The sequence below is a fragment of the Sinocyclocheilus rhinocerous genome, unplaced genomic scaffold (assembly GCF_001515625.1).
Source record: "Sinocyclocheilus rhinocerous isolate Xijiao unplaced genomic scaffold, SAMN03320098_v1.1 scaffold1107, whole genome shotgun sequence".
NCBI lineage: Eukaryota > Metazoa > Chordata > Actinopteri > Cypriniformes > Cyprinidae > Sinocyclocheilus > Sinocyclocheilus rhinocerous.
This window is the reverse complement of record NW_015647084.1, coordinates 185,527-208,155: the sequence shown is the minus strand read 5'-3', so window position 1 is coordinate 208,155 and position 22,629 is coordinate 185,527. Positions and strand designations below refer to the sequence as shown.

Genomic DNA, 22,629 nt, shown 5'->3' with positions numbered 1-22,629 from the left:
GTCAATAATTCAATATCAATATGTATCGCGATATAATTTTTTTCAATAACGGTGATATGATTTTTAAACACATTTCCGATATTTCGATATACATTACCAGTTTCCCATACATTGATTTATTTGTGCCGTTTGACTTCGTTGAATAAACATGAGCACTGCACGTTTCAAAATCATAACACGGCGGGGGTGTTTTATATGAATGTATCTCTGAAGGGAATTGACTGTCTTCAGAAAAGTTTCGATGGCATTTTCATTTGATCTGATAAAGAAGCGTTCATGAGCGGAGCTGCTTTGATTACAGCCGTTACTGGAGAAACCGCTAGTTTTATCACTCTAAAAGCGCCTCCTGCTGGCAGAGAATGAGTTTTCATTTTAAATAAGCCCGTCTCCAGCAACATTTCCAGTTTTTGTTGTTGTTCAATTTTTTTGTTTTCTGCAGCGACTCGGAGCACTTTTCATACCCTTTTTTCTGGCTGAAGCACATTTGTTTCAATCTATAAGAATAATCAGCCTACACTACCAGTCAAAAGTTTTTGAACAGTAAGATTTTTAATGTTTTTTTTTTTTTTTAAGAATTCTCTTTTGCTCACCAAGGCTGCATTTATTTGATCCAAAGTACAGCAAAAACAGTAAAATGTTGAAATATTTTTACTATTTAAAATTGCTTTCTATTTGAATAGATTTTAAAATGTAATTTATTCCTGTGATCATACATAGGTAAATTTTCAGCATCATTCCTCCAGTCTTCAGTGTCACATGATCTTCAGAAATCATTCTAATATGCTGATTTGCTGATTATCAGTATTTAAAACAGTTGAGTACATTTTTTTTCAGGATTCTTTGATGAATAGAAGGATCCAAAGATCAGCATTTATCTGAAATGAAAAGCTTTTGTAACATTATACACTTCCATTCAGTATAATTTTTATTATTTTTTTGGGAAAGAAATTATAGAAATTAATACTTTTATTTAGCAAGGATGCTTAAAATTGATCAAAAGTGATGATAAAGGCATTTATAATGTTACAAAAGATTTCTATTTCAGATAAATAGTGTTCATATCGATATCGGAATTATATCGTATCGTCCGAAATTAAGAAATATATCGTGATATCAATTTTGGCCATATCGTCCAGCCCTAGTTTGATGTTATTGTGGATTATTGTTATGTTTCTATCAGCTGTTTGGACTCTCATTCTGACGGCACCCATTCACTGCAGAGGATCCTTCGGTGAACAAATTATGAAATGCTTAATTTCTCCAAATCTGTTGTGATAAAGAAACAAACTCATATACATCTTGGATGACATGAGGATGAGTACATTTTAAGAGAATTTTCATTTTTGGGTGAACTATTCCTTTAAGTAAGTAATATAATTTGTAACATTTGTTTCTTTAGTGTTGCATAGCCAGGTTTTCCACGGTTACACACATTTGTCTGTCCAAAAGTAATAAATTATGTAAATATTATATCATTAAAATAATAAATATTATTTTAATTATTTATTTTAATATTTTAAATAAACAATTAGGTTAATAATATAAAATTATTTATAAACAATTGTTTCCAGATGGGTTATTAAAAACCTGCATACCCGACTCAGAAGTAGAAGTCAGTCGATCATTTTAACTGTGCAATATTGATCAGATCACTGTGGGTGTGCCTTAGACCAGTGGTTCTCAACCTTTTTTGAGTACTGGACCCCCATAATATCTCAAACCAACCTCATGGACCCCCGCCCCCCATTGATATTGACGTGTTTTTGTGTTGTCCATTTTTCTTAGCTCTTCTGGTGTCAGGTCCACTGATAGATGGGTAACCCAGGTGAAACAAGGTGTTGACATTAATTTACTTTGAGTGCCAGTTTACAAGGCTAAATCAACAATCAACGCATCACATGGGTTACAGTGAAGATGATATTTCACTTCATAGAGAACAATGCCATTGATTCAGTGTACTGAACAGCGCTGACGACAGTCGTGGGAAATCCCCTTAAATACTGAAAGGATACAACGACACAGATATCGCTTTCATCTTCTCACAACTGATGGCAAACTGATTTTTTCATGATTATATGAGTTGACCTGAAGAAAGACAGACCCAGGTATTCACACACCCTTAGTTCTACTGACGCTGTCACCTGTCTCTCTCTTTCTCTCTCTCAATTCAATTTAATTCAATTTGTGCTTTATTGGCATGACAATTGTTACAATGTATTGCCAAAGCATAGTGTTTACATTGAATATAGAACAGATATATAAAAAAAACATGCACCTATATATATCAGTTCATGGTTATAATAATAATAAAAAAAACATTTTTGTAATGATTCTACGGACCCCCTGCAAACTGAAAGGATACAACGACACAGATATCGCTTTCATCTTCTCACAACTGATGGCAAACTGATTTTTTCATGATTATATGAGTTGACCTGAAGAAAGACAGACCCAGGTATTCACACACCCTTAGTTCTACTGACGCTGTCACCTGTCTCTCTCTTTCTCTCTCTCAATTCAATTTAATTCAATTTGTGCTTTATTGGCATGACAATTGTTACAATGTATTGCCAAAGCATAGTGTTTACATTGAATATAGAACAGATATATATAAAAAAACATGCACCTATATATATCAGTTCATGGTTATAATAATAAAAAAAAAAACATTTTTGTAATGATTCTACGGACCCCCTGCAATTACGTGAACTTACTTATTGTCATCCAGTAGATTTGCAGTGGGGGGATTCCTTTGGGTGGGTTGCACTCTAGAATGACTGACTGACCTTCCATAACCTCAATCGGATCGATGATCTCTTTAGGGAACTTCGGAATATCTGCAGAAATTAACAAGCAAAATGAATCGATACATACCATTATATACCATTTCACAAATTAAATTACCACTAGGTGGCAGTATAATACAGATTTTCTTCCCTAAGGCATTCCTGGCAAAAGATTATTTGTTCCAATTTCCCAAATTTTGTCCAAAAATCTGCCACTAACACATCACTCTGCTGCTGAAACTGTACATGCCAACTGAGTGATTGAAAACAAGTCTTGTTTGGTAACTGATGACTGCTCTGGTTACATTTGTGGATATTTATGTGGTGTATTTCAGAACACAATGAGAAATATGATGTCGAAAAATGATGGAGAGAGAGGAGAAAACTCATTTTTCATCAGCCCTCTCCTCACGGTCCATACACACTGTGATGAAAGAGAAAGAAAAGCTCCAGGGTTTGTAGCGGGCAAGTAAAATGGATATCCCACTAAGGACCAGAGCGGTTGTTTTATTGGACACTGGTCTCTAAATCATTCCGAAAGAGTCGTTACGGAGCATACAGCACAAAGTTATACATTACTTACTCGGAACAATGAATTCAATCTCTTCTGACATTGCTGTTCCTAATTTGTTGGTTGCAAAGCAACGATAATTGCCCTGGAATTCTGTGAGATTCCCATTATTGGGAATGATGAATGTTCCGGAATCATCTAATGTTATCAATCTGGGGTCCTGATATGGATCAAAGTCTTGACCATTCTTTGTCCACCTGAATCTGAAAAATAGAGATGATCAGTAATTAAATGAAATTACACCACTCAGTGTGCGCCCTTTGAAATATGATGAAAACATCACAAGCATGCAAAGAGGATTTCCACATTCAGGTTTTCAAATTTAAAATGACATCAAATACTCAGACAAGGCTTTGAAATGTGCTTTTAAAAATACCAGTGGTGTGTTTCTGATGTTTTTTTGTTTTTTTTTGCGTATATTATGAGCTGTTCTACCCATGATTTACCCTTGTGAATTTCCATGTTGGTTTGGTGCTGATATAGCACAGCTGCACTGTTCACCTGCAAAAATAGCTGGTGATGCTGATCAACCAGCATGGAAGAACTATTATGATACACTTGCGGTTGTTCCTGAAGATCGTTTCCTCCATCTCTGGTCTAGTTTTCGAAGCAAAACTAGCACCAGCAAGTAATTAGTAGAGGAAGATGAATGGTAACACAACTTCAAGCTGGAGATTAATTTATTACGATTCCATATCATATGATAACAAGTGATTATCTCATGTTTTAATCTGATCTAATTTGAACAGCTTGGAACAATTATTAACTTTTGTAATGAATGTATTAGGCTGGAGGACAGATTGAGGCTGAAAAACAGAACAGTTTTTTTTTTTAAGAAAATCAAATTTTAAAGAAATTCAAATACAAATTCTGTTCTTTTGAACTTTCTATTCATGAAAGAATCCTTTAGAGATTCTGAAAAAATATGGTTTCCACCAAAATATTAAGCAGCACAACCGTTTTCAACATTGATAATAATAATAAATGCTTCTTGAGCATTAGATCAGATTATAGAATGATTTCTGAAGGATCATGTGACACTGAAGACTGAACAATTAAGTTGCAATTTTGAAAATAAAGTTGCAATTATGAGAAATGAAGTCACATTTTTTAATTTTTTAAGGTGAAAACAGGCTTCCATAGCTCAATGTTCTTCCAGAAAGCATAAATACAGGCCAGATTGTGCACACAGCAAACAATTAAACAAACAGTACTGAAAATCTTGTCATATAAACAGGTAAGACATTACTAGAATACTGCAGAAGAAAATACATAGAACAGGAAGTCATTTATTCAACTTACCTTCAAGTGGAATATCCAGGGCATTACTCTGATACCTGCAGCTCATATTAAGGCAAGCACCCAAAAGGATGAGGATTTTCCGTAGTAACCGCATGACTGGCCAAAGCCTCGGAAGAGAGCGGAGGATGACAAGGAATGCTGCAGTTTGCCAGGAGTCAGTGCATCTCACTCCAACACAGTCTGGGGTCTTGCTACCTGCACAAATCACAACACAGATCTTACTGGCACCCAGACTTCAGCTGCAAACAAGAAATCATTGCCACACACATGCACAACCATGTGTGTATAAACAATACATAGACTTCCGAGCGACCATATGATTACAGTCGGCCCACAACATCACATATAAAAACAACCCTGTCACCTGCACAGACACAAAGACTTGCATATACTGCATGTCTCCTGCTGAGTAACTTGCGTCAATGTCTATTCCAACTTGTATTTACTTGAAATGCATCTGTGAGAGGAATTTCCATATTAATGCTCTCTATCACCGAGGCCCTGGAGACATGAATTGTATTTCTGTAAATTGTTTGTCAGTGTATGTGTGGCAGGCGCGTACTGGAATTTACTTTGTATAAAATCATCTGTTAAATGACTACTTACACAGGAAATTTTATCTCAATGGCTGTATTTCTATACAAACTTTGCAACAAACTCTCACTGGTGCTCAATAGCCGTTCTCATTTAGGTTGGAGCCCCGGGCTCATTAGGTCACTTCCTTTTTGACTTGAATTGGTTAAACACACAATAAAATGAATCAACGCTTAACTCTGAGAACAAAAGAGTATCAGGAAGGAAGGCAGATAGAAAGAGAGAAAGAGAAAGAAAAAAGGAGGCCCAAAGCTCACAAAATACAACTTTATCAGTCATTTCCACCCCTTCAAGAGCTACATTTTCTTTGAAACCATATGAGGTCATTTATTCAGGCGTCTAATTAAAGTCCAAAGGGGGATTTGGTTGGGGCAGGACTGTTATGTTCTCTTTATTTCAGCTTTCGGGGCCAGTCATGAGAGATAACCTCACTTCACTGCCCCTCTGTTTTAACCCCACCATCTGATTCAATCACCACCTTTTTCAGCCAGACTTCTGAAGCCCATCCTCCCCTTTATCTTCTCCTCTGCTTAACAAATCCAATAGGAAACATAGAGGTCAAACACCAGTAAGCAGAGAAGTAATTGAATAATTGACCACTGTGTGGATGAGTCGATTCGCTTCATTCCTCAGTGGGGGCTCTTGTTTTCTGATGGGCTTGAACTCTGCTCCACATGCCTGCATTTCTTCATAATGGTATTAACTCTGCCGGGGAGAACTTTTGTGATTTAGTGCTGGTTATGGTGAACCCTGAGATGACCTCTGTGATGTCACTAGAAAGGATGGGTTTCTACACCCCTTGACTGTTATACTGAAAGGCTTGTGGCTATGGTCTGTCGGACTTGGATGCGTTTCTTGGAGCCAAAGACAATGCCTGAGGCTTTACCGCTTGCCCTGAGACTGCTCTATCTCCCACAGATGGTGTCTAGCTTTAGTGGCCAGATTAAAATCAAAAGGTAAAGCACTAAGCTAATTGGATTGTGATTTACTGACCAATGTGGTGTGTTAGGTGGCATATGTTTACCATCCTGATCCAATACAATGCACCCTAGATTTTTACTACTGCACTAATTACAATGAAACCTGAAGTGCTACACTTAGAGAATCTTTTCGTTAATGTGTTCATTTACATGAACCATCTGATCAAAACAATTCACTACATTGACTTTACATCACAATATATAAGAGAGTCCTTTATAATGAATCAATTCACCAGAATGAATCAGACATTCCATTGCAACACGTGTGAGAGAAAGAGTCATTTAGTACCAACCATGGCAACCATCTTTCCATGTCAATATATATACGAGAGAGAGCCACTTAGCATGATTCAGTCACAAAAATGAATGACTGTGTAAGAAAGAGTTGTTTAGTATGAACTGATTCACTAGATTAAATTACTTTGCATAGCAACATATTTGAGAGTTAGTCATTTAGTCATCAGATTTTCCATCACAACATACACGTAATATAATACGAACTGATTCACTGAAATCTGAATCACTGTCTTTTCATACAAGTAGCGACATATGTGAGAGAGTAATTTAGTATGAACTGATTCAGCAAAATGAATCAGTCTTTCCATAGTAACATATGTGAGAAAGTTTAGTATGAACCTGTTCACTAGAATACACTTTCTATTGCAACATACTGTATGTGACAGTCATTTAGTGTGAATCAATTGACAAGAATGAACCAGATTTTACATTATTATGTGAAAGAGAGAGTCATTTATTACAAACCATTTCAGAATGCATCAGACTTTCCAGTGCAACATGTGTAAGAGTTATTTAGTACAAACAGATTCACTGGAATGAATCAGACTTTCCAACACGTCATATGAAAGCTGCTACATTGCTACTCACTGGGAAAAGTAGCTAAGTATTGGAAAAGTGATACTTTCTTATTTTGAAAACAACCGAATAGACACACTACTGAATAATACAAATAAGTTAGTAGCTTCGCTATTTTGCTTAGTTACTTCCTAACATTGTAAATCACAGTCATTCTGAGCCTCTTGTCATAAAATGTCTTGATAGGAATATTCAAGCCAGATTGCCTGAAGACCTATAAAAGAGCATGTCAGTTATAAATAAATCTGCCACTTACAAATAGATCAGCATGAATCAGATCAACTCTATCCACTCGTTTGTAAGGCAATGTCAGTAAGACAACATTGCAACCAAAAAAGAGCTCCTCTAAAAATTTCAATCTGCAACATTAAAATAACAAAGCTCATCCCCATACAGCCTACCTAAGGATTACCCTGTAAACAACAAAGTGGGACTTTCTTAACAACTACAGCCTGCTCTTAATCCTCGCATCTCAGTCTAATGATACTGGCAAGGGGTAAAAGCTGCCCAGCGTGGGAAGGTCTGTGTGAACTCTGACCTGGCATTGCCTGGGCAAAGCAGTCTAGAGTAAGAGCCAGAGGAGGAGGAGAATATAGAATCTGAGCTGAGAGAATCAAGAGCAAGCTTTTCTGCCCAACTGACTGATGGCGTCCTGCCCCTCGCGCACTCGACTCGCCCACCGAGAAGACTCATTTAGCATGGAGGATAAGCGTAAATCAGGACAGTAAAAAAATAGGAAGCAAACTGGCAGTGGAAGGGAAGCAGTTGGCTGTTCAACTCTATGAGGATAAACAATCATGCCTCACACAACAGGATCCGTCACTGCCAAAGCATCACCATTTATCTGATTATTACTTGGCTATATTTTAATAAATAACCAGCAGAAATTCTTTTGATGCTTACATGTAGGGATACACGATTCATCTGCACATACTGGTTATTCAACAGGAGCCAAGAGACTGAAAAATGAGTTATGGTTCAAAGCTTGCTCTTTTAAAGCTCAGATGATTTCAATTAAGTTTCATTTATGTATCAGCTTTGTCTCAGATGTTTCTCCTAAAGTAAAAATAGGCACAAATAAGAGTATAGAGCTATAAAATAAATATCTCACTACTCTCTCAATCAAAAATATTAAAAAAAAATTGTGACTTTTATGAGCACCCATATCATTCGACAATACAATATCTATTAACCTTAAAACATCTGCAAAAGAGAACTTGGCTGTTCAAGCCCTTCATCATGGCCACTGCAACTGTTAAAAATCAGCATAAATAATGCATAAATACCAACTTCAACAGGCATCAGCTACACAACATGTATATTATTAAAACTTCTGTTCGGGCAAAGCAGAGACACTACTCTAAATGAGATTAAAACATGTAGCCTAAGCGATATTAAATAATAACTATGGCTAACTGAGATTTGACTCTGCATGCCAGAGACTGAATGGTTCAGTTACCAGCCCATCAATAATACAGCAGCCTGAACGAGGCTTCGAGGGGGAAATGGGATGGGACAGGGGGACGAGTGAGGAATGCAGGGACGCTTTGCGCTTAGAGGTAGAAAGCATGCATTTGGGCAAGAATAGAAAAAGATGTGGGCAGGTGGAAGACAGCTTTGGAATAGGATAGTGGGAAGCAGAAGTCATAAACCGTCTCTGTTGTTGACAGGGGATGGGAGAGGGATGTGGGAGTGAATGAAGGAGACAGAATGTAGATGGATGGGGGCGAAGGATGGTGTGTGCGTGGATCATGAACTTGCCTTACGGAGAAGTGGAGAGATTGTTTTTTGATGGAGTGGGAGAGTGGATGAGCAAACTGTAGAATGACATGAAGGCATATTGACCAAGACGTACAGATGGATTATGAAGGAGTTAGAGAAGAAGTGTGAAAAAAGATGAGAAAAGAGAGCGAGAGAACTATAATCAATGAAATGAGCTCCTAACCTTAAGTCCCCATTGGAGAGATGGCGGATGACCTTGTGACCCCTGGCCAACTTAATTTTATTTTGTAAATATAAACAAATTTTGATTTTCATGGCTTAATCACTCTCCAAAAAAGTTGGGACAGAGGCATGTTTACCACAGTGTCAAACCAACTTTCCTTTTAATTACATATTTTAATCACCTGGTAATTAAGGATGCTAATTTATATAGTTTTGCAAGCAAAATTTTTGCCCAATCTTGCTTGATACAAGACTTCAGCTGCTCACTAGTCCATGGTCGTTGTTGTCCGATTTTCCTTTTCATGAAATAGGAAACCGATCTGCTGGCCAGTCAGTCACATCCACACGTGCCTATGGAATGCTGTTGTAGCACATGCAGAATGAGACCTGTCATTGTCTTGATCTAATAACCATGGGCTTCCCATGAAAGATGTCATCTTGATGGCAGTATATGTCTCTGTACAATTCCAATATATGCCTCCATGTCAATGGTACCTTCACACATATGCCAGTCACCCAATGCCGCTTGCACTGATGCACCCATATACCATGACAAACATTTGCTTTTGCACGGATTGACGTCTGGATGGTCCCTTTTGTCTTTGGGACTGACAATTTGATGTCCGGTTTCCCCCAAAACAAGCTGAAATGTGGGCTCATTTGACTACAGCATAAATTTTCACTGTCTTTTGAACAATCTAAGATGAGCCCGTTGCATTTCTTGATGCAGCTGCAGACTGTGTTAAGTGACAACAGTTTTCCATAGTACTCCCAAGCCCATGTGGCTATATTTCACACAGCAGCATGACGGTTTCTCATACAATGAGGGCTCAAAGGTCACACACATTCAACTGAGGTGTCCTGTCTTGCCCTACACAGTCTGAGATTTCTCTGGATTTCCTGAATCAAAAATTTGGCACAAAGTGGTGAGCCATGACCTGGCTTTGCTGGCAAAGACAGGATGCTCCATATAAACCCAATTATGATACCCTGACCTATTACCAATTCACCTGCTTATTATGGACTGTTTCAAAACAGTTTAACTTGGATATTCTATAACCTTTCACTTTTATTATGTCTCTGTCCCAACTTTGGTGGAGTGTGTTGCAGCCATCAAAAAAAAAAAAATTGTTTATATTTACAAAATACATTTAAGTTGGTCAGTGAAAACATTGGATATCTTTTAATTGTACCATTGTCAATTAAACGACTTCTGTGAAACAAAAACATTTTCAAGAAAGTTGGGGTCCAATCAACATTGGATTCCACTGACTTGAGACATTTTTCAAAACATCTTTTGTGTTCCAAAATGAATACATGATTTGGAACGAAATGAAGGTGAGTAAATTATAACAGAACATTCATTTTTGGGTGAACAATCCGTTTAAGAGTGCATTACGGCACTCTTAACAGCTGGCAAGGAAAGAGTCAATGCTAGCAAAGCTGCCTGTTTACAGTATTTCTACTTCAAATGGTCTCAAAACCACTGCATTGTCAATAAGTAGACAGATATCTGCTATTCAGCACATGCTCAGCATTTAAGTGCCATTTAGTATGAAAACTTTGTGTGCACACTATGAAGGCCATTAATGGGATTAGCTTCATTCCTGTCTTGTCAAACTGGATTAATATATTCTGCTGCCTGAAGAGTTTTGATGGCTGTATATCCTTCTCAAACCTTTGGATAAGACCCCAATTCTGATTTAATCTCTCCAGCACATTTAAGAAATTGGTGCGATTACTCACACTAAAGAGCAATTAGCATATTTCTCCTCAATTTGTGCTGTAATTAGAGTGTTTCATCCATTTAGTCGCTTTAATCTCTCGTTTGGCTTGATTACAGTGTGGACAAAAACATAAAATGGATAAAGATGCTACATTTAGGCTACATATTTTCAGAAGCAACAACATAATGTATGAAAGCACACATTACATGTATGCATGATTTGTTTTAGTTTTTCTATTTTATAATATTTAAAAATATATTAATTTATTCCTGGATTTTCAGCAGCCATTACTCCAGGCTTCAGTATCACAAGACCCTTCAGAAATCATTAGAATATGCTGATTTGGTGCTCAAGAAACTCAAATAAATGCTGTTTTTGTTTATTGATCAAATAATCTTGAAACAAAACAAAAAAAGGGTATCATGGTTTCCACAAAAAAGCAGCAAAAGTGATTTCAACAGGAGCCAAGAGACTGAAAAATGAGTTATGGTTCAAAGCTTGCTCTTTTAAAGCTCAGATGATTTCAATTAAGTTTCATTTATGTATCAGCTTTGTCTCAGATGTTTCTCCTAAAGTAAAAATAGGCACAACTAAGAGTATAGAGCTATAAAATAGATGTTGTATTTATAGCAAAGATAACTTGACCTTGGAATAATGTGGTGTGTGTTTTTATTCTGAGCACAGTTTAAAACATTGTTGAGATTTCTCAGATGAGACATAAGAGTTCACTTGGGTCTTTTTCTTAGAGAAGCAGAAAACTAACAATTTAATCTCACTACTCTCTCAATCAAAAATATTAAAAAAAAATTGTGACTTTTATGAGCACCCATATCATTCGACAATACAATATCTATTAACCTTAAAACATCTGCAAAAGAGAACTTGGCTGTTCAAGCCCTTCATCATGGCCACTGCAACTGTTAAAAATCAGCATAAATAATGCATAAATACCAACTTCAACAGGCATCAGCTACACGACATGTATATTATTAAAACTTCTGTTCGGGCAAAGCAGAGACACTACTCTAAATGAGATTAAAACATGTAGCCTAAGAGATATTAAATAATAACTATGGCTAACTGAGATTTGACTCTGCATGCCAGAGACTGAATGGTTCAGTTACCAGCCCATCAATAATACAGCAGCCTGAACGAGGCTTCGAGGGGGAAATGGGATGGGACAGGGGGACGAGTGAGGAATGCAGGGACGCTTTGCGCTTAGAGGTAGAAAGCATGCATTTGGGCAAGAATAGAAAAAGATGTGGGCAGGTGGAAGACAGCTTTGGAATAGGATAGTGGGATGCAGAAGTCATAAACCGTCTCTGTTGTTGACAGGGGATGGGAGAGGGATGTGGGAGTGAATGAAGGAGACAGAATGTAGATGGATGGGGGCGAAGGATGGTGTGTGCGTGGATCATGAACTTGCCTTACGGAGAAGTGGAGAGATTGTTTTTTGATGGAGTGGGAGAGTGGATGAGCAAAACGTAGAATGACGCGCAGGCATATTGGCTGAGACGTACAGATGGATTATGAAGTGGCAAGAGAGGAAGAAGTGTAAAAAAAAGATGAAAAAGTTTCTGTTTTTATAATATAGCTATGCCTATGATATAGGACTTAGCCTATCACACAAACAAGAGTCCGTTTTTTCTCTCTCTCGAGTATCTGCACGATCGCAAATGTACAATAAACAACAACTTACAGAGTAACTATCAGACAAAAAATTCAGTTTTGCTCTGTTTGGTCGCTGAGGAAATACATCAACTTCGCGCTGTTGATCGCCGGATCGGCTTTCACCGTTGACGAAGCGGAGTCCAACCTGGGGTCGTCACATGTGGTTGCTGCAAGCCCGCCCGCCACCGCTCACTCAAGCCGGCCTCCGCTTAATTTAGGCTGCCGGCCACCTCTCATTCTAGCCGCCGGCCTCTGCTCACTCTAGGCCTCCAGCCTCCACTCACTCTAGCCCGCCATGTGTGACGCAGTTTTTTTATATTTAAATCGACGCGTTTCAGAAAGGCGGGGCATAGAGGAGAAACAATAATGTACAGTATGTGGAAAATAATGTGTTTTTTAACCTTAAACCGCATAAACACATTTCATTACACCAAATACACAAAATTATGTTCTTTTTAGCAACATCAACCCTTTAAATAAGAACCTAACATAAGAGGACACAGATACGACAATAACTTTTATAATACTAATAAGCCAACATCTCTGGCTTTTTTTTTTGCTCAAAGTTATTTCAGGGTTTTGATCTCTCAACTGAGAGAACACATCATGTTTATTATATTATAATTAATATTACATTTAAACTTTGACTATAGCCTAGACATGTTGCATATTAATTGTACTATTTATGAACCTCGAAGCATATGTTTGTGTATTTTGTGTTACTCCATAATGATGTTCTATTTGAGGGCATTTGTAGTGTAGGTATAGGGCCCAAACATAACCTCAAGCCCAGGGGCCCCTGCCCCCCTAAGTCCTGCCCTGTCTGTAGGGAATGTTGTTCATTCAAGATCAAGCATGTGAGTCAATTTTCAATTGAGTAAATGATTCATTGACATCACTCATAACACCTAAAAGACCCACTGGCATAATGACTTAACGTGTAGAATTAATGAACAAATCTTTTTTGTAAACAGATTCAAGAGTCACTTAGATGAATCAAAGTCCTCAGCACTACTCTCCTGGATCAGATTCCCTCCTTCTGCCTCCGCAAGTTTCAGTTGTATCCAAATTACGATACATTTACATCATCAACTCAAGCCCAACCGTCAATTGTTTACAGCTCTAAATATATAATGACTCAAGAGAAGGTACAAACTTCACTGTTTTATTCATGTTCTTACCTCTTTGGTTTTACTACCAACCCAAAACATATACAGATTGGCGCTTGCTTCTGTCTGCTGCAAAACAAATGAAAAAGAAACAAACAATGTTGCTCGTGAAAGGCATTTTCAGTGAAAACAAGTGATAATGAGAGATGTATTATACTGAGAAGCGACATACTCAGTAAGCTGTAAAGTTCAAATACCCTAAAATACAGGCATCTTGCATTGCTGGTCAATATTTCACAATTTCAGCTGTTTAAAAATACGTTAATGACCAGAATGCAATGTTCTACAGATGTGTTGTTGGGCCCAAATGCATAGAGCCCAAATTGAGAGCGAGAAAGAAACTAATTGTCCGCACGGCTAAGGTCACAGAAGATGGCTGTGAAGAATAAAAGAGATTGTTCAAATGCTCGGCAATCACAGATGTGTTGTCAAGTAGGGAGGAGGGGAGGGATAGAGAGAGAGACAGAGAGAGTGTAAAAATGTCCCTATATGTGCCATTATGTGAACAAATAATCATAATTATTTATTAAAAGTATTAATTTCTAATTAAACACTTGTTTCCCCTCAAAATAATAATTTAAATAATTAAAAAAAAAATTTTTTTTGGACCGAATCAAAATCCAGCTGGCAGATGTTACTGAAGTTTTTAACACTCTGTTGTACCACAAAGTTGACATGCACTTTTCAGAAATGTAACATTCATTCTATTGGAGGAAAATCTGGGGGTCAAAATCAGTAGTTTTCCCCCTATAAAAATGGTAACAGAACAGAACATGAGAACTAATAAGCCAAAACATTAATATGAACGTCAAATAAAAATTTAAATTAATCTGACATGGACATTAGTCACAAGAAACATGCAAGAAAAAAAATAAAGTGCAAAAATTAAAAAAGGTAGCACTTAATATTAAATCATATTTAAGCACTGGATAAAAAGAAAATAATTTTGCAGATCACACACTGCATCATTGTCCCTCCAAAGGCTCTCTGTAAAACACGTGCGGGGGTCACAGCACACAATACTACAGTAGTTATTCCCTCTACCGGCTTGATTTATTTCAGTCTCAGACAAACTCATCAAACAGAAGCCTAAATACTCACAGGAATCTGCTGCATTCTTGTCCGCTCGTCCCCAAAAAGACAGACAAACCTTCTTCTTCTGCTCAGTCTAATCCCACAGGCGTGAAAAACAGAGAGTGCTGAGGAAATCCAAAGAAACGTCTACCACAGCAGACGCGGGAGAGAAGCCCCGCCACTAGCGCGAAGAACGGTGCGGAGCGAGAGAGGCACTGGGGAGACATATGCTGCCAAAGCCTCTCGCCTGGCAAAGAAGCTCATTAAACGAGTGACAATCACTCCCACAAAGCCAGATCTGAGCGCTTTTCACATGGAGTATACAAAGAAGGAGAGATACAGAGAGAGAGAGAAGTGAGAGAGAATGAATGAGTGAGAGAGAATGAAAGAGAGTGAAGGAATTCTGGATAGAAGAAGCTGCATTTAAAGCACTCATGCATGGGGAGACTTGCCCATGTTTTGTGCCATGGATGTCAAGATCTGTGTTTTTCCTTTTTTAACACTGTCACTACGGTTAAATGGGGTTAATTTGGAGTTTCAGTATCATTTTATATTAAAAAGGAAAAACTGCAATACACATTTTTCAGACGACTATATTTCTGAGAAAACTATTAGTTTAGTCACGCTTTTACATTTTATGAAGACAGTGTGAGCAGTGCTTGCTGGTACAAGAGTAGCCATCATGATGTTCTGGGTGATTGCAAGGACGTTGCTATGCAGTTGCTAAGGTGTTCAATATGGTTTTTAGTGTGTTGCTATGCAGTTGCTAGCGTGCTGCTAGGTTGTATTGGGTGATCAAAAGAACCCACCCCTGAGTCTATGATATGCTGGTCTATAGATATGGGTTTCGCTCATTTTCTCATTGGCCAGGGTAAGTAGAAAAGAAAATCTCTTAAAAAAGATATAACATTTGAACCCTAAGCTACCCTAAGATATCAAATCCCAAACCCTAAGCATGAACAACAGCAAAAGTGATGGTATCCTTAGCAAAAACTACAATACACATCCTTTCAGAAAACTATGCATGATCAAATCTGAGAAAAGCAGTAGTTTATGATTTTTAGATACATTTTTAAATTTACATACATTTTTAAATGTCATGTAATCAGTCATATTAGTTCAACCAAAAATGAAAATTCTTGTCTCTCATGACGTTCTTTCATTTTGTTCATACAATGTCAAGTGAAGTGTTCAAGTCAAATCGTCCAATGTTATTTTGATATTGTAATTTAAAATATCATTTTTGTTTTTAAAAAAAAAAGGAAAGAAAAGACAGAGCTTTAGAACAATATGAGGTTATGTAAATGATCACAGAATTTTTGGGTGTATAATTTAAATTATAGGTTCTCAATCATAGGGGTCATGACCCCACTTGGGGTCGCCAAAAATGCATATGATACCTTGTAAGATTTCTATACACTGTATCCTCTAGTACATATTGTACAGTACATATTTAACGTTTTTCCAGCATATTTTTATAGCTATAGGTTAGACAAATTATGTAGCTTCTCTAAAGTATTTTCCAAAACATAAGCTACAGCATGATTATGATTGTGCACTTTCAATTATAATTTATATATATATGCAGAACATGGTCACACAATCTAAACACAAAAGCCCCACCCCATCCTGCAATGCTGAGGTGGAACAGGCTCACTGTGATGCATGATGTGGAACTGGGTGAATGGGTGTGGGGAGAGGCTGAGATCGGGAAGGCTTGACATGTTTGCTTGAATTATGCTGATGTAGGTGCCGCTGACATGTCTGTCAAATGGAAGAGTGTCCATATAGGTAAAGGTATAATTAGTCTTTCATGTCTCCAGGAAATGATGCTCTCCATGTGTCAAGTGCTCTCCGTGTGAGGTGAGATCACACAATGTACCATCAATTACAGGAAACATCATTAAACGTACAGGTGCCATAAACACTCCTAATTGAAATTCAATTAAAATGGATTCTTTCGTGTGCTCGCCATTTACATGTACAATTAATTTCATTATCTGTGACTCTTATCCATTACAAGCCACGAGATCGTCTGAAATGCATGAAGGACTTTCACATATTTTTCCATGTAAAATTCTTGCTCAGTGTCTGACAGATATTTTTTATCTGCTTCCAATCAGGATAATTAATCACTTAAATGTGTTTTCGTTAAGCCAAAACCATTTCCCCTTTCCTATTTAACATGTTTAATGGTGACATGTCATGGCGAAAAACTACATTACCCATGATTCTGCAAAAATCTCTATCAATAGATTGCAAAAAATCTCTACCAATAGATTTCAATAGTCTGGTTCCTTTTCTCCATAGGGAAATTTACCATAATGTATAAACCTTAAAGACAGATCTGCACCAAAGTTTTCAGAATATGTTTTTGTTGAAGCCATCTGATTGCATTATTTTAACTTATTTTTTGAATAGTCATGTTTAACAGTAGACTTTGTGGTAAAAACTGCATTACCCATGATGCTCTATAGAAAATTCCACCAATCAGAAAATGCGGCCAGCAAATCAGGCCAAAAGAGCTTGCAGGGAACACCCACTCTGATGAAGCACTGCAAATACTTTTATATTTCACCATTTGGAATGCTTCATGGGATTGTAGTTCCTTTCCTCATTAAAGCCATTAAGTGCAAAGTCTTGTACCTTTGTTGTTTTGCCTAATTTTCAAAAAAATAAAAAATTCAAATCAAAGTTTGTAATATTGTGATTCACCTCGTAGCTAGTTGATTTGGTTCGTGGCCTATAACTCTTTAATGTGAACTGATTTTTTAAAATCCCTATAGGAAAAAAAAAATTTATGGGAAACATACTTTCGGAACCAAAGTTGCTGAAAAATGGTCAGGGACTATTGCTAAGGTGTTCGGAGTAGATTGATAATGTTGCTATGTGGTTGCAGTAGTGTTATGAAGGTTGCTAGAGTGTTCTGAGTGGCTGGCAATCATCAAAATTATCATTCCAACAATCACAGCACAAACAAGGAAGAGATCATTACTAAGTATTGAGTTAAATGAATTAAATACTAAGTAGGCGCATTAACAGTAATGTTTGTCTTAATAAGCACAGCGAACAAATATAACATCTATTATTGATGCTAAGCTGTTCTGCAAAGAGCCCATTCATCTGAACTTGGGCGGTAATGTGAATAAGACCCTTTAAATACCCCCCTATACTGGTTGAAGGAGGGACAGAGACAGGTTTTGGCAGGAAGAGAGGGTTGTTTGATAGCGTGAGCAGATTGCCAGACAGAGAGAACACTCAAAGCGCCACTGTGCCGGTGCTGAACTGACGGGGCCCTTCCAGTCCCCAGCGTGTCCTTTTTAAGTGCTCGAAGGATGAAGCTGCCATTATGGCCGCACAAACAGAAAGACGGCTGATGAACTTCATAGGAATGCTTCTTCCTGAAAGCAACAGGGTTAGAATAGAGTGACGGGAGGGAGTATAGAGAGCGAACGGGAGGGCAAGCTGCCAGTTCCACCAAGCTTAGTCTTCACGCAACCAGGCCGAACAAACCTGACATTGTTTTGGGCACTGCCTAGGGGATCACATCCATTCTTTCTTTTTCTTTTCCTCCGCTCCTCGATTTCATTCACTGTTCACAGTCAGAAACCACTCTCTCGCTTTTCCGCTTTGGAGGAATCGGTCGAGGTTGTTTGATCTGTCATTATCATGTTCTACGCCCACTTATGTTGTTTGTTTTGTTGCTTGGTAATTGAATAAACTATATATGACTGAATAACCTCACTTATGAAAAGGAGTCAAACAAAACAATACTGTGTGCTGCAGTTAACATGTCTGTACTAGGAGTAACAATAACTATTTAAAAATGCTTTTACTTGATAAAAGACCATTAAGAAGCAAATAAAGCATATACAAATAAAGCATAAGGCTCATACAATACAGTTTGTGCACATCGACATACTTAGGCACTCACAACACAAAATGTCTTCTAAATATGTCTACTAGGGCTGCTGCTGCTTTCAGAGTTTTAGCAGCATACACGTGTCATAAACGTACAAGAATTACAATTACTATTATTACCCACAGAAAGGAATATAAATACACAGAAATAAACATTACTGATGCAAGGATCTAATGTCTCAATGCAGTGTAGCAGACACCATATTCAATGTTGAATAGTAAGGGGAAAAACATAATTTGCATTTGCTGGAGGCCTATAGCCTATATGAAATTTGGCCCACAATATAATAATAATAATAATAATAATAATAAAGCAGTCCAGTCATACTCACCCCCATGTCTTTCCAAATTCGTATGACGTTTTCATTAGTGATACAGGAAAATGGTCATTGTAATTAAATGTCAAGCTCCAAAAAGCAAATAAAAGTAGTCCACATGATCATGTTCGCCATTCCAAGTTATCGGAATTCATTTGATTGTTTTGTTTTAAAAACAGTCCTATTCACACAGAATCGCGTTCTTCCTCATTCGAATATGGCGCACACGCAGGAACTTTTGTTTGTTTGTTTACATAAGCGCAGCCAGTGAGAGCGCTCGACGCCATAAGAAACTGTGCGCAAATCTTATTGGTTTATTATTAGACTCGCAAATCTTATCGAGTCTATCGCCAATGCGTTTTCTCTGATCGGATAGCTTTCTTATAAGTTAAAACAGTTCCATTGGCCACATAAATGTGTCTCCGCAAAACAGATATAAATCCGATCTTCAATTCCCACGATATGCAAAAACGGAGTTCACGTCAATGAAAGCAACAGAAATGCACTGCATTTTATTCATCATCAGATCAAATTTGTTTATTTAAGATTAAAGATTGCAACAGGTAAGAGAGCGGCATCAGCACTTGTAAGATAATTCAGTCTTACTACATTTAATGAAGATGATTTGCGGCAGTTTGTGCTTCGGCTTGCTGAAGAAATCAGCTACTCATCCGCGGCCATGCGTGTTGCATTAGCGCCGTCATATCTGACTATAACATGTCATATAGCATATATCACGCTCTCACACGTTTATTTTTTAACATTTTGGGAGGAGTAAAATTTACATACATGGTTTCAACAACCAGATGCATTTACACTTGTCCAGTTTCGTCTGGAATGCGTCTCAGACCACCTCCTGAAGTGGTTTGAGCGATTGGATTTAAGGCCGCATTTACACTGCACGGTTCAAGTGACCCAATTCCGTTTTTTTCCTCCCATGTGGCACAGATCGGATATGGCCCACGATTAGAACCCAGAGCTGCTAACATGCTTAGCACTAGTTCTACCGATAGACCATTAGTACCTACGAATGTTTATATAGCAGATCTATGTATAATCGTGAAGAATCTGTACTAATTAATGATTTTGATAGATGAAAGGATGAAACTATTGCATTAAAATGTTTCTGTTCTGTTTATAAGTTAAACTCATTGTGTTCATATTCATCTGCTTTTTCTTTACATGGTATGGTTTATTAATAAAGTGTGTGCAGAGTTTGGTCTTAATATCACTGTCTAATACATTGAGCCACGTTAAGCATTTTTCAAGTTAAGCCCGTGTCATGTAAATGCAGATATCGGATTCGGGTCACTTTTAGGCTGCATTTTAGGCTGCAGTGTCTGTATGTGTATTTGGTTTTCGCTGGTGTGGTCAAAGACAAATTTCAATCATGGTTGACAATAAAGATGTATTGTATTGTATTGTATTTACACTGCAGATCGATTTTTTTTTATTATATCCGATTTTTTTGATGACCCGCTTACACCTTCTTTTAAAAGTGACCCGTATCTGATATCTGCATTTACACTACAGGCGCTTAACTTGATGTGCCTCAATGCATTAGACAGTGATATTAAAGACCAAACTCTGCACACACTATTAATAAAGCATACTTTGTATAGTTAAGCAGATGAGTCCAGAATATGAATGCAAAGACTTTAATTTATTGACAGAACTCATAGAAAATGTTTTAATGCAATAGGCTAGTTTCATCCTCACATCAAAATCATTCATTAGTACCAATTTTTCACAACAGTGATTACTGTATATACACAGATCCTCTGTACACATCTGTGGGTACTAATGGTCTAGCAGTAGAACTTGTGCTAAGTTAGCGGATCTGGGTTCTAATTTGTCCATTAAAACCAAATGTGTTCATCTGTGATTGTATATCAAGAGCAGGGACATGTCATTTTATTTTGTGATTTCACCCAAACGAATGGAGAGTCTCCACAAGAGTTAGCAATAGATTGAAACGCTTGTCTGTGCACAAGCCGCTGTCACTGATAACGGCAGCAACGAGCACACAGCACGATCTCAAAACCAACACATTTCAGCGCCAGATCGCCTCTTATTTAACACAAACAAACCAAATTAATACTCTGCTAGTCAACTAGAGATATTTAATTTGTAATAGATATATCTGTACTGCGAGATGTTTCAAAAACATTTGACATCCAACACGCATTAACAGGCGAATATCCGATCTGTCTGCTTACACGGCAGGCACAAATGCACATATCCGATTCATAGATTTATTTCCACATATGAATGAGGCTTAAAACCGATCTGAGAATATCAGAATCCATGTGCTTTTTTCCTGCTTACACGTTCATGGGCCATATCTGATCTGTGCCACATGGGAGGAAAAAATTCGGAATTGGGTCACTTGAACCATGCAGTGTAAATTCAGCCTTAAAAGAAGTTGTAAGCGGGTCCTCAAAAAAAAATCGGATATAGTAAAAAAAAATCCAATTTGGGCATCCAGACATGCAGTGTAAATGTGGCCTAAATCCACCCCGAAAGCGTTTCGGAGGGCATTTGCACCTGGTCTTTTCATGATCGGATAAAAGATTGGATAAAATCCGGATCGGATAAAATCCGATCAAATAAAACGCATGAAGTGACCAGGTGTAAACAGGCCCTTTGATTTGAATGTTTAAAATGAACAAGATTTGGGAGTTAGGAAGTCTCAAGTGTCCCTTCACAATATTCTACTGCAATATGTGACATGAAGTATCGAATATATTTAGTCATTAATTTAATTAAACTTTGATAGCACAGTATAAGGTTTAACAAGTTAGATTTATTTTCATGTTCAAGTGTCTGTTCAAATGAATTAACTCTGATTCAATGATTCATTTGCATCATCAGTTTAAAATGTTAACAGAAGTGGCTTTTGTCATCTATTAGTGTAGAAAGCATTCATGATTTTTACTCTCTCTATAGTAATATGTAGTAATATGTCCAAACCTTGTCTGAGGATAGTTAATTTAACATTTCCCCATAACTATACAGACACAAGGGGGAAAATGCACAACCTGCAAAAACCACAAAACAGTGAAGGGCACAGAAGAGTGAAGCACAGGTGCATTTCTCTATGGGAAATAACCCCCCTCTAACCTTCAGGCAATGCTGACAACCTACACAATGAGCTCACCTGGGCCCTGATCAATGCCCTCCAGCATGTCAAGATGATATATGCACCAGCATTTAGAGTGTGTCTCAGAGCTGGTGATATAGGCTGAGGCATAAAGACCGCTGTACGGCATGTACAGGTCAGGGGCAGGACGAGCCCAGTTCACCAGACCGAATAAAGATGGTCTCCTGCTGACTGAACGCTAATTCAGCGTGCAATGATTACTGAACTGAACTCTTTCCAGACCTACAGAACCTCCAAATTATGCTACTTTTATAATCTAAACAAACAGTAATTAGACATTTTCACCACTTTTGATATGCTTTATGCATCTATTTCATGACATGTTGTGCAACAGATGTATTTTTTTCAGTTTCTTATAAAAATATTAATGGCTAAAGTCTGATTACACTGTATTCAGCACAAACTGTGCTACAATAATAAGTGAGCAGCATGCATGTAAGTTTTTAGAAAATAAGGTTTATGCTTGGTTAGTGAAAAAAGTCGCTGAAATATGGTCTTCAATTTAATTTGTTTAACTTATTAAACATTTTATTGTTA

At 37.5% G+C, this 22,629-nt stretch overlaps 1 protein-coding gene and 1 long non-coding RNA gene across 2 annotated transcripts in view; both read right to left on the bottom strand.

The window, feature by feature from the left end:
- The window catches only part of LOC107708734 (neural cell adhesion molecule L1-like protein), a 40,018-nt gene extending 36,071 nt beyond the window's left edge, over positions 1-3,947 (bottom strand). Inside the window, exons 1-3 of the mRNA XM_016513034.1 lie at positions 3,859-3,947; positions 3,370-3,560; positions 2,715-2,837 (exon numbers count right to left, since the gene is read on the bottom strand). Coding sequence (XP_016368520.1) covers positions 2,715-2,837; positions 3,370-3,560; positions 3,859-3,947 — 403 coding nt within the window. The remainder of the gene's footprint in view (positions 1-2,714; positions 2,838-3,369; positions 3,561-3,858) is intronic.
- Positions 3,948-4,668: 721 nt separating this feature from the next.
- On the bottom strand, positions 4,669-14,919 carry LOC107708737 (uncharacterized). Its single transcript, XR_001636404.1, has 3 exons — positions 14,719-14,919; positions 13,630-13,686; positions 4,669-4,854 (listed from the first exon to the last, which is right to left on the bottom strand). It is a non-coding gene; the product is annotated as an uncharacterized LOC107708737 (long non-coding RNA).
- Positions 14,920-22,629: the final 7,710 nt, after the last annotated feature.